The 12,851-nt window shown below is 35.3% G+C and overlaps 1 protein-coding gene across 1 annotated transcript; it reads left to right on the forward strand.

Moving 5' to 3' along the window:
• The first annotated feature begins 1,608 nt into the window (after positions 1-1,608).
• On the forward strand, positions 1,609-10,693 carry LOC106762010 (aconitate hydratase, cytoplasmic). The gene is made up of 20 exons (XM_014645680.2): positions 1,609-2,069; positions 2,583-2,687; positions 2,854-3,014; positions 3,118-3,210; positions 3,933-4,118; positions 4,212-4,373; positions 4,525-4,669; positions 4,759-4,901; positions 4,980-5,036; positions 5,128-5,207; positions 5,304-5,379; positions 6,286-6,471; positions 6,637-6,704; positions 6,828-6,946; positions 7,095-7,216; positions 8,338-8,436; positions 8,517-8,996; positions 9,758-9,856; positions 9,954-10,196; positions 10,335-10,693. Exons 1-20 carry the CDS (start codon positions 1,811-1,813, stop codon positions 10,401-10,403), a joined length of 2,952 nt encoding a protein of 983 aa, XP_014501166.1. The 5' UTR covers positions 1,609-1,810; the 3' UTR covers positions 10,404-10,693.
• Positions 10,694-12,851: the final 2,158 nt, after the last annotated feature.

Below are 12,851 nucleotides of genomic sequence, written 5' to 3' on the forward strand. Positions count from 1 at the left end.
CACTCTTATAAGGGACGAAATATTGCTTTTAGGAAAGTGTGTACTCACACCTAGAAGATTATATCAAGTCTACATTGTTGTTCATCTTGTTTCCCTAAGTTATTGGAAAATTGTTCCAACAATTTTGACAGCTCTAGGTAAAACAAGACAATACAAGAATGTGATTTGATTAACTTGCTGAAGAGATAAGATTACAATTTAATGTAGGAACAAATAAAACATAAGGAATCGATAAGGAGGGTGAGAGGGATAAGATACCTATACCTTCAATAGGAGATGAGACCCCGTTGACATTAATAATAACAATTTTAGAACAATTAGAGGAAAAATTAGTAAATATATGAGGACCACAAGTCATATGATGAGTAACATCTGAATCAATTATTCAATTACTACCCTTAATAACAAGTGCACAAATATACATAAATTAAAATAATATCTATAATATAACTAACACAATATTTGATTGCTTAATATCTATTAATAGAATATTTGACATATCTTAGCTCAGATTATACAAATGTGTTCTAATTTTATCAAACTAGTTTATTCTTCCTTTTTTTTCTCATTTCTCTCTCTCTATATATGAGAAATATCTTTCTCAAATTTATTTTTGAGAAGAACTTTTTATTCTGCCAAACATTCCTAACATTAACAAGTATTTTTTTTTTATTTTTTAATATAATTTTGTTAACTTGATTTTTTTTAAAATTTTTCAATATTAATAATGTAATGCTTTACTGTTTATTATATATACTGGTACCCAAATTCTGCTGATACGAAATGATGTGATACTTTACAATATTTAAAGATTAATAATACATGTCACCTGTTGCTTATTTACTTAAAATACTTTTAAAAATAATATAAGACGTTTTAAATTATTTCATGACAAAAGACTTTACTAATTTCTAAATTTGTTTTCTTAAAAAAAAAATCTGGAAAGAGTGTTTTATTTAATAAAAATCCAAAATATTGGCTTGTTGAGAATCGTCAACGTTTGTGCTGGACCTACATAGAATATTTATTCTCGGTCCGCTTCGATGGCTGAATATTATTATTCCTACTTTCTGAAACCAATCAGACAAAGTACCTTTAAACAAAAACTCTTACTCGCGATAATAAATAAACCAAAATGAACTAGGGTACATCGCAGGCGTATGTCTCGCAATAAACCTTAGCCACCGATGATCCTTGCGCTTTCATCGGTGAAGCGACGGTGACCAAGTTGGCTCGTGATTATCATTACACAAAAGTGAACACCGACACCAATGATATGTAAAATAAGGAAAAGAATAAATGAATAATTCATTGTATTGGACTATGACATCAAAAATGAAAAATCAACGATGGAGCAAGCACGTGGAATGATTCGTTGCTAATACAAAGCTAATAACGAGAGAAGGGAACGGTAGTGCTTTTTTCGCCAGTGGAATAAAGTTAAATGAAACAATACAACTCCATTAAGCCACATGGCCAAAATTCGAAAAATATGCCGGGAACCAGGGTATATATTAGAGGGGAAGGAACTGTAATAACAAGTAAAAGAAAAATTAAATAACCTACGAGGACGGTAAGTTGGTATTTTAGGGAGTTGATTGGACATGAGGATTGCATAGTATGGAAACACCCGCAGAGGAACGGGTTCGGGTCTGAATAAAACGGTTTCTGCTTGGTATTATCTCCAGTAATAAATTAAAATAAGCTAATATATAGAGAGAAGTATTGGGTACTGTTATTTTCTTCTAGAGCTAGAAGAAGCCCTAGTTTGTGCTCTCCACACGCTTCTCTGCATACGAATGCTTTGATCATGGCTTCTGCAACCTCTTCGCTCCTACGAGCTTCTCGCTCCGTGCTTGCTTCCTCTACTTCCAGTTCTGTTTATAGAGCCTTCTCTCGTTCCGCTCCTCGCCGATTACCCGGCTCCTCCGCCGCCGCTCGCTCCTTTGGCTCCGCCGTTCCGCGATGGAGCCACGGCGTCGATTGGCGCTCTCCACTCGGCCTCCGCCATCAGATCAGAGCCGTCGCTCCCCTCATCGAACGCTTCCACCGGAAGATCGCCACTAGTGGTACTTCACTATTATCTCCCACAATATTGGAGCTCTGTTTCTTCTGATCTGCTTCGCTTGGCTGAGAATCGTTCTTTTTGGATGCGATTTTTCGTATTTCGATCGAATTTGATGTTTGAATTGACTGAATTTCTCTTTGCCTTTTTCTTTTCTGGAATCTTCTGTCCGATTGTCAACGAGGTTAAGAGAGGAAAAATCATATATCACCTCGACCTTTAATCCACCGTCAATTCATATTATTATTATTATTGTAATATAGTTGTTTGCCGATAAAATAAAGTTATAATATAGTTGTGAAATAACGATGTTAAGAGAAAATAAATCGTATATTCACTCGTGTATTCCCAACCGGGTTTGATTTAAACTGAACGTTATTTAATTCATCAAATATTAATCCATACTGTTATCTCATCATATTATCATTGTCTAATTATTGTTTTTTTTTTGGTTATAGTATTATTATGTTTATTATTTTGTGTTCTGGTCGGTCATCTAATGTAAGTTCCATTTCAGCTCTTGATAATCCTTTCAAGGGAAATCTAACGAGTCTCCCTAAGCCTGGTGGTGGCGAGTTTGGAAAGTTCTACAGCCTTCCGTCTCTCAATGATCCAAGAATTGGTAATTTGCTAGCTTAATTGTTTAATTTTGTTTACTAGAAATTTGGTTATGTAGTTCTATTATCTTATCCTAATGATTAGTGATAAAATCCTAGTTCTTTAAAATAGCGGTGTCTCTTTGTTAATTCTTCTTTGCTGATGGTTTCGACTTTGTGGGTCCTTGACAGATAGGTTACCATACTCTATCAGAATTCTCCTTGAATCAGCTATCCGTAATTGTGACAATTTCCAAGTTACTAAAGAAGATGTTGAGAAGATTATTGACTGGGAAAACTCTTGTGTGAAACAAGTTGAGATTCCTTTCAAGCCTGCTCGCGTTCTACTGCAGGTAACTTGTTCAATACTGGGTGCGGCAAAAGAGTTGTTGTCATGGATGGGTGATATACAAACATTTGGGTCTTTCTTTAACCTGATTTTTCTCCTCACATCAGGATTTTACTGGAGTCCCTGCTGTTGTTGATCTGGCTTGCATGCGTGATGCTATGAATAAGCTTGGCAGTGATTCTAATAAGATCAATCCTCTGGTATACACCATTCTTATAATTTTCTGTGCTGTCATTGATGGAGAAATTTCAAATTTTTATGTACTATGTAGAGTTCTGTATGTGCCTTAAATTTGTAATTTTTCATTAGTAATTATTGGCCTTTTGGTACACAATTTTTTTCTTTTTACTTTGCGTATTATCGACTGTCTAACTGAAGTGACTTTTAAGGGAGTTTATGCGCTGAATTAAAAACTACTTTCTCTAATACTGCTCAGTACTGATTGATATGAATTTGTACTTAACATACATAAAAGTTGATTAGGAGTTTCTTTAAGATCAAATGTTGTTTACTGAAATGTTTTGGAAGTTTTAGGTGGTAATAGAGGTTTGAGAGTGAGACTAGTAAGGAAACTACTATCTATTTTTTTTTATATTATTTGTAAGAAACTTGTGCACGCATTGCAGTCTATTTTAATTTCCTAGACAGGTCATTTGCTATTTCAAAAACCGTATATTTTGTACTAAATTTAAAAACCATTGCAATGAAGGATTTATTGAACTAATTTTTCCTGAAAGTGAATCTTCCAGAACTATTTCTTTGAAGTTTGTGTAATTGCTAAACACAGTTTAAAGCTAACTGTTGAACGTAGTTATTATGATTTATGGAAATTTAATAGATAACCCCCATGGCCATGTTTTCCCTATATGCTATGTTTGCTATAGTACAAGTGTTTCTGACTCTTGGCTATAATTGTTGTTAGGTTCCTGTTGATCTTGTCATTGATCATTCAGTTCAAGTTGATGTAGCAAGGTCAGAGAATGCAGTGCAGGCCAATATGGAGCTTGAGTTCCAGAGAAACAAGGAGAGATTTGCTTTTCTTAAATGGGGGTCTAATGCTTTCCGTAACATGCTTGTTGTCCCTCCTGGTTCTGGTATAGTACATCAGGTAAGCTCTAACTGGACATTAGTAATGGTGTTATGGAATATATTTCTTATGGTTATTTATTGTTAATTCCGGGGACTTGTTTATGCCTTGCAGGTCAATCTTGAATATCTTGGACGTGTTGTCTTCAACAATGAAGGCCTGCTTTATCCTGACAGTGTTGTTGGGACTGATTCACATACAACAATGATTGATGGGCTTGGAGTTGCTGGATGGGGTGTTGGCGGTATTGAAGCAGAGGCAGCAATGCTTGGCCAGGTATATTTACATCCAAAGTTTGGTTTATTCTTGGTTTTGATTGTAATATAGTCCTTCCCTATAGATGTGGTTCATTCAGATAAATTGTTCTTTAGAATTAAGTTTATTTATACAGTGGTGTTCCTAATGCTGTGTACTTTGATAACGACAGCCTATGAGCATGGTGTTACCTGGTGTTGTTGGGTTCAAGTTATCTGGAAAGTTGCGGAATGGAGTTACAGCAACTGACTTGGTTCTAACTGTGACACAAATTCTTAGGAAACATGGTGTTGTGGGGAAATTTGTTGAATTTTATGGTAATTAACCACACGTGCTTTTCCTCATTTGTTGAGCTTATGCTGGACTGTTTCAACTGTTTAACGGTATTCATGGTTTTGTTCTATAGGTGATGGTATGGGTGAGCTATCATTAGCCGATAGGGCCACAATTGCGAATATGTCTCCTGAATATGGTGCAACCATGGGCTTCTTCCCTGTAGATCACGTTACATTACAATACCTCAAGTTAACTGGAAGAAGTGATGAGACTGTAAGTATGAACTCATTATTTTCCAATGATGTGTGAAATGCTCGTAGGATTTCTTAAATTTCATTTTCGACATTGTAGGTGGCAATGATAGAGGCCTATCTCAGGGCAAACAAATTGTTTATTGACTATAATGAGGTAATACTAGTTGAATATCCTATGTACTCCTTTTCGACAAAACAAACATATGTGAGGGTATGGAAAGTTAACCTATTTGCTGTAAATACAGCCTCAACCAGATAGAGTTTATTCATCCTATCTTGAATTGAACCTTGATGAAGTCGAACCATGCATCTCAGGACCCAAGAGGTAAGACACTTCCCTTTTGCAATTGCATTTAAGGTGGGTTTAAAAAAATTCTGCTTTATAATCTGTGTGGTAATTCATACTGAATACTCCTTCCAGACCTCATGATCGGGTGCCTTTGAAAGAAATGAAGGCTGATTGGCATGCTTGTCTAGACAACAAAGTGGGATTTAAGGTTAGTAATGTTAATGATGGTCAAGTAACTAGGTTAAGTTTGATGTCTCTTTTTTTTATGTGCACGGTAACTTAGAATTAACTTATATCTAAATGATGATGACAAATTGATGTTCAGATTGTTGCATCAAACACAAATTGCTTTATTGTTTACTGAATTATATGACTTTGGCTCTGCAAACTTGGACAATCAAATGGTAGCATCATAAATAGCCCCACCCAATGCACAAGGGAAATGACAACATTATATTAAGAGAAAGAAATTGGTATTTTGTTTCTTGAAACTTGAATCTAAAATAAGTTCGATATTACCTGAAGTGAAGTGAGTCCTTTTTACTGATTTTATGACTTTGTTTCTGCAAACTTGGGCAATCAAGTGGTAGCATTATAAATAGCCCCATGCAGCGCACAAGAGAAATGATGACATTATGTTAAGAGAAAGAAATTGCCGTTTTCTTGAAACTTCAATCTAAAATATGTTTGATATTATCCGAGGTGAAGTGAGTCCTTTTTACTGATTATATGACTTTGTTTCTGCAAATTTGGGCAATCAAGTGGTAGCATTATAAATAGCCCCACCCAATGCACAAGAGAGATGACAACGTTAAGAGAAAGAAATTGCCGTTTTCTTTCTTGAAACTAGTATCTAAAATATGTTTGATAATAACTGAGGTGAAGTGAGTCCTATTTCCCAAATACTGTTCTTTCTTTATTATAGTTCTTATTTTCTATGACAACTGTACCAAGATTTCGGAAAGGGTATGATAATAAGAATGAAAGACATTAATCTTTTTTCTAATATTAACCATTCTAATAGTTTCAAGTTGTAGACTTTAACTTGGTGACACTTTAGATGTCACAAAGCATGCAGCTGTTTAATCTTCTTGCATGTTTTCTTTGATTTCAGGGATTTGCTATACCAAAAGATGTACAAGGAAAAGTTGCAAAATTTGATTTTCATGGGCAGCCAGCGGAGCTCAAGCATGGTAGTGTTGTGATTGCTGCAATCACAAGCTGTACGAATACATCAAACCCAAGTGTTATGCTTGGGGCTGGTCTCGTGGCAAAGAAGGCCCATGAACTTGGTTTGAAGGTTAGGCACCAAAATAGATGTTAGAAACTGTCATCATGGTACTTCTAAACATGTGCTTAGATGATGTTGTCCAGTTTTCCTTCCACTTCCAAAAGTGCCAAATTGTATTCAATGTATGCTGTCAATTTATAGATTGTAACTGTAGATGCTTTCACTGGTTGCCAGGTTAAGCCATGGGTAAAAACAAGTCTTGCTCCTGGATCTGGAGTTGTTACAAAGTATCTACTTCAGAGGTACTTTTCATAGTGGAATATCAATTTTGTAATTTGTATTATAAATGTATTTCCCTGTTCAGTCTGCTCAATTCGTGAAAAATGTATACTAAAATTTGAACTTGTTTTACATTTTCTGGTCAGTGGCCTGCAAAAGTACCTAAACGAACAGGGTTTCAATATTGTTGGATTTGGCTGTACCACATGTATTGGCAATTCTGGGGAACTAGACCCGTCAGTAGCTTCTGCTATTTCTGAAAATGGTGAGATATCAAATATAGTTTCTATACTTGAAGCTATTTCTGTGTCATTTTTGCAGTTGTAGTGCTTACGACTTTTTAGATAAACTACTAATCGAATTCTGTTTAACATTTACTAAACTGATTAAATTCTTATAATTGTCATGGGCAGACATAGTGGCTGCTGCTGTGTTGTCTGGGAACCGTAATTTTGAGGGCCGTGTGCATCCCTTGACAAGAGCTAACTACCTTGCGTCACCACCTCTAGTTGTTGCTTATGCTCTTGCTGGCACAGTATGTTTCCCTAAGCCATATTTTTGTTCTGTTTATGAAAGGGTTTTTATTATTGCTTTGTTCAGATTGTCTGATTTTCATACCTTGTTATTAAGAATGATTAGATTATGATTGTCAAGTACTTTGTTGGAAAAAAAAAACTGATATGAAACTGCTGGTCTGGAGTCTGACCACAGACGTTGATGTTGTCCGGTCGATCCCCTTCATATATATATATATATATATATACACACACACATATACACACAATATATATATATATATATATATATGTATATATATATGTATATATATATATGTATATATATATGTATATGTATATATATATGTATATATATATATGTATATATATATGTATATGTATATGTATATATACACACACACATATACACACACATGCACACATACACACATATATATATATGTATATATACACACACATATACATACACACACATGAACACACACACATGAACACACACACATACATATATATGTACATGCATCTATCTACACATATGTATCTATGTATATGGACATGTTCTGGTTCATGCTATTTCTAGTATAGTAGACTTACACTGAATTCAAATCCAGTGTTATGTGTTATTTTCAATTCTCTATCAAATTTTTAGGTTTGTTATATCTAGAACTTGTGATCTTGACTTACAATTTGCTTTGGGCTTAGGTTGTTTTAATTTTTTCTTCTGTTATTGCGTGCTAATGTCTCCCACTAATATGTCCCCGTGTTCTGCCACTGTATTAGCTTCATCTAGAACATTGTTTTATTAACTAGTCCGTTAAAAGGTTGATGAAATATAAGACCTATTACGTTGAGAGGGTGTTTTTTATTTCCATTTTTTGTTTCTACGATTGAACACAAAAGGACCATGTTTTTTCATGTGTTTTTTGTTTTCAACTATTTGTATATGAAACGGTGAAAATTTCTTGTTTTATTGTTTTTTATGTTGACATTTATAAATAAGAAACAAAGTTGAAATACTATGACATTTTTGTAATTAAAAGTGGAAGTAGAGAAAATCTTGAACATTTTCTGAAACTAAACTTGCCCTTAGAGTATATACACTGTTAACATATCAATTACCTTTTGGTTGAATTACCAGGTGGACATTGACTTTGAAAAGGAGCCAATAGGAACAGGGAAGGATGGAAAGAATATTTACTTGAGGGATATTTGGCCATCCACTCAAGAAATTGCAGATGTAAATGATGTTTAAATTCCTCCTTATGTAAAATTTACAGATTTGACTGTGTACTGAGATTAACTTTGGTTACTTCATAGGCTGTTCAATCCAGTGTGTTGCCTGACATGTTCCGAAGTACATATGAAGCTATTACCAAAGGTAACACTATGTGGAACCAACTCCAAGTTCCCACCGAGACCCTGTACTCATGGGACCCCAAGTCAACATACATTCATGAACCTCCATACTTCAAGGGCATGACCATGGATCCACCCGGAGCTCATGGTGTGAAAGATGCGTACTGTCTGCTGAATTTTGGTGACAGCATAACAACTGACCACATTTCTCCTGCTGGAAACATTAACAAGGACAGTCCAGCTGCAAAATACCTTCTGGAGCGAGGGGTGGAACAAAAAGACTTCAATTCATATGGAAGTCGCCGTGGCAATGATGAAGTGATGGCGAGGGGAACTTTTGCAAACATTCGTCTTGTTAACAAGCTCTTGAATGGGGAGGTTGGCCCCAAGACAGTTCACATTCCCACCGGGGAGAAGCTTTTTGTGTTTGATGCCGCGCAGGTAAATTATGTACTAAATAAGTATAACATGCTGTTTCTTGCTGCGTTTGAACTTTTCAAGTGGCTGACTTTTTATTTCGTGTGATATTTACTTTTCTCTCCTAAATTACTTTCAAAAATTTAAACTAACAACCATTTGCTGATGAGGAAAAACGTTGTTGAATTTTTTTATAATGCATGTTATATACATCAATTATCGGTCTTGCTTATTAAATAATTAAAATAAGTAATCACTAATTCACGACTTGTTGCAATGACTGCAATGCTTATTATTGCAACTAAATCTCCAATTTTGGACCCTTCCCTTTTGAGAACAACAATGCATTTTCTAGAAAGTTTTTTAAAAAATTAAACAGTTTAACGTTTACTGAAGAAAAGGAAAAGGGAACTAAGGCAAGGAACTTTTTTGGCAAAAACCACTCCTCATCTCTACTCCTTTCTCTCCCTCCTCACTCTCCCTCCTCACTATTTGCTACCCGCAAACAGCTCTAAGGTTATTTCTCGAGTTTACATATATGAAGACTACTAGACAATTTTTATTTTTTAGTTATTTTAACTTCAAGTATATTTTAAACCAGAAAAGTTCTAAACCAAGTATAGACTTGATAAAGGATCAAAATCCACCGGTTACCTTAATATGAAAAGTAAAATATTTTTCCACCTATAGTAGAACTAGTGTACCTTTGTTCTAGGACGATGAGATGAACAGTATGATTTTAGCTCTTTGAGCTTCTAATCCCCATGAATTTTCTTTGACGACAGAGATACAAGGCCGAAGGAAAGGACACCATTGTTCTGGCTGGAGCTGAGTATGGTAGTGGGAGTTCCAGAGATTGGGCCGCCAAGGGTCCCATGCTATTGGTAAGTCACATATAGCCTGTCATTTGGTTGTTTTCATGACATGTCTCGAGACTACTTATTCCTGACTAGAATGATAACATGTACTTATTTTTGACAGGGTGTCAAAGCTGTGATAGCTAAAAGTTTTGAGAGAATCCATCGTAGTAATTTGGTAGGAATGGGTATTATTCCTCTTTGCTTTAAATCTGGTGAGGACGCTGACACATTAGGATTGACCGGTCACGAGCGTTATACTATTGATCTCCCGAGTAAAATCAGCGAGATAAGGCCTGGCCAAGATGTCACCGTAACAACCGATACTGGAAAATCTTTCACCTGCACAGTTCGCTTCGACACTGAGGTAATTTAAACATGCCCCTTATTCATGTTTGTCCGTTGATGCAATTTAATGTAAACTGTGGTCATTATTGAGCACCATATTTCGGCGTTCCAAAAGCTTGTCCGTAGATTATTGTGTAACATACCCTTGTATTTTCAGGTGGAACTTGCTTACTTTAACCATGGGGGCATACTTCCGTATGTGATCAGGAACCTCACTAAGCAGTGAAGTCATCGTTGATGGAAAATATTAAATGCTGTTGCCACTGCGTACCTTTCGAGTGGTAATAAAATGAGATAAATTAAATTCAATAAATAGGAAAGGCAATTTTTTGACACTTGAAGGTGTTTATATTAGGCCTGTAAAACATCGAGTGCATTGATTATAGATTTCTCATGTCTGCGTTCTGTGCCCATTGAACAATGGGGACGATTGTATTTTTGTATAAGCTGACGTGATCCGTGCCGATGGCAGTGAATATTTTTTTAATTTAAATACTCCACTTAATTTTCTTTTAATGTCTACATAGAAGTTGAAACTGAATTGGAGGTGCAGAACTTTCAACCCACACATAATGAGAAAGTAATTTACTTTCAGGCTAAAATTGTGTTATGAATGGATGATAACAAATTTCTGTGATATAGCATTATGTACAGGGTGAATAGCAGTTGTATGTATACAAGGATGGACATAGATTAGATTTTAGTAAGCATGACCTTTGTTCAAATTGAGTTTTGAAGCTGTTTTTTTTTTTTTTTATATTTTATTTGTTTTAATCTGTAAGGTTTTTTTGAGATTTTGTTGGACATTTATAACAGTTTGATCTGCATTATACATCATATTATTATGTCTGACTTTTTGTGACATGTTTCCCTTACAGTTTTGTGGTTGTTCTCAACCACCAATTACATGTTCCATACAAAAATCCACCAATAACGTTGAAAATAGGCAAGGTAATTGTATGTTTCTATTTGTAACAATTACAGAAAAATCAGTAATGAAATAGGTAATGCTTATTTGTAAGAATTACAGAAAATCAATAATAAAATACATAATATTTATTTGGAATAAGTGCCGAAAATTGATAATAAAATAGATAAAAGGTAAATTAATAAAAACATCCTATAATTACTTACAAAATAATTTCATCGTACTCAATACTAAATCAGATGTGAATGAGGTCATAAAAGTATGGATTCACAACTTAGAATCATGTGCGACAGTAAATCTTGTTTTACAATAGTGGAAATTAAAACTTATTTAAGAGAGAAAAAAAAGAAAAAACATTTTGAAAAGTAATCGGTGAAAATAAATTAAATAATCATGTATGGTGATGAATAAAAAAAAAAAGGTTAAATATGTTATTAGTCCCTAAAGTTTTACTGATTTTTGGTTTTAGTCCTTGCATGAAACATTGATGGCATTTGGTCCTCCTAGTATCTAAACATATATGTTTAGTCCCTAATTTTGGACGGCATTAATTTTTTAGTGAGATGGCTAACGGCATTGCCACGTCTTCTTCCAGCTTTAGTGATATCTGTCTGCCACGTTGGTTTTTGTAAATTTGGGAAAAAGCCCCAAATTGAAATCCTAGTTGCCCTCTTTCTTCTTTCTTCGCTGTGCCGCTATGGAGGAATCACCTAGGTTTCTTTTCCCTTGCTTCTAAACGTTCCTGCCATGGAAGAAATGTTATGATGAATACTTGTTCCTCTGTGAAAATTCGAGAAAATTCAACATCGATTTGGGAGGTCCGAGGGGCGATGTCCAGTGCGGCGACTTCACTGCAAAGGCGCCACTGCCGCAAGCGAAACCCACTGCTAAAGAAGCTTTCGCACCTCCACCAGCGAGAAACCAACGTCTCGAACGATCCCTTTTTCTTCTCTGTACTTCTTTTCAGTGGCTTCTTCCTTCAAGTGTTGAATTTGATTGTATATTTTTGTTCTTTTCACAATGAGCTGTGTGTTTCAGTGATTATGTAACTGGGTTAATACCCCTGTTTATCATATATTGGTTTGTTTTTGTGTTATTGGCTATGGATGGATTTAATACCCCTGTCTGGAGCATCTGGTTCTGATTGCAAGAGATTATTTTCCTGTGAGATTTGTCTCAGAATTTTGTAATTGACTTGATACCAGAACATTTGGCCTAACTCTATCTCATTCAGAAAATTCTTTTGATCGTTGTTGGTGCTTATGTGCTTGTCCTGCAGTTTATGTTGTGCTTATCATTATATGTTCTTTTGATTAGTGACACAATGCTCTTCTTTCCCTATTCAGTGATACTTGTGAGTGTTGATTTCAGGGTTTCTTAATTCTGGTTAGGAAATATTTGCACTCTCTTGTGGATTCTTGACGTACAAAATTTGATGAATACTCATGGCAGGAACGAGTATTCATCATAGCATTTCTTCCATGGTAGGAACGTTTAGAAACAAGGGGAAAAGAAATCTCGGTGATTCTTCCATGGTGGCACAGTGAAGAAAGAGGGCAACCAGGTTTCAATTTGGGGCTTTTTCCCAAATTTACAAAACCAACGTGGCAGACAGATATCAGTAAAGCTGGAAGAAGACGAGGCAGTACCGTGAGCCACCTCACCAAAAAATTAGCACCGTCCAAAATTAGGGACTAAACATATATGTTTTCATACTAGGAGGACCAAATGCCATCAACGTTTCAT

The sequence above is a fragment of the Vigna radiata genome, chromosome 5, assembly GCF_000741045.1.
Source record: "Vigna radiata var. radiata cultivar VC1973A chromosome 5, Vradiata_ver6, whole genome shotgun sequence".
NCBI lineage: Eukaryota > Viridiplantae > Streptophyta > Magnoliopsida > Fabales > Fabaceae > Vigna > Vigna radiata.

Coding starts and splice junctions, on each gene's coding strand:
- LOC106762010 (XM_014645680.2), top strand. CDS start 1,811: ATGGCTTCTGCAACCTCTTCGCTCCTACGAGCTTCTCGCTCCGTGCTT. Junction 3,211..3,932: donor CTAATAAGATCAATCCTCTG/GTATACACCATT, acceptor AATTGTTGTTAG/GTTCCTGTTGATCTTGTCAT. Junction 6,472..6,636: donor CCCATGAACTTGGTTTGAAG/GTTAGGCACCAA, acceptor ACTGGTTGCCAG/GTTAAGCCATGGGTAAAAAC.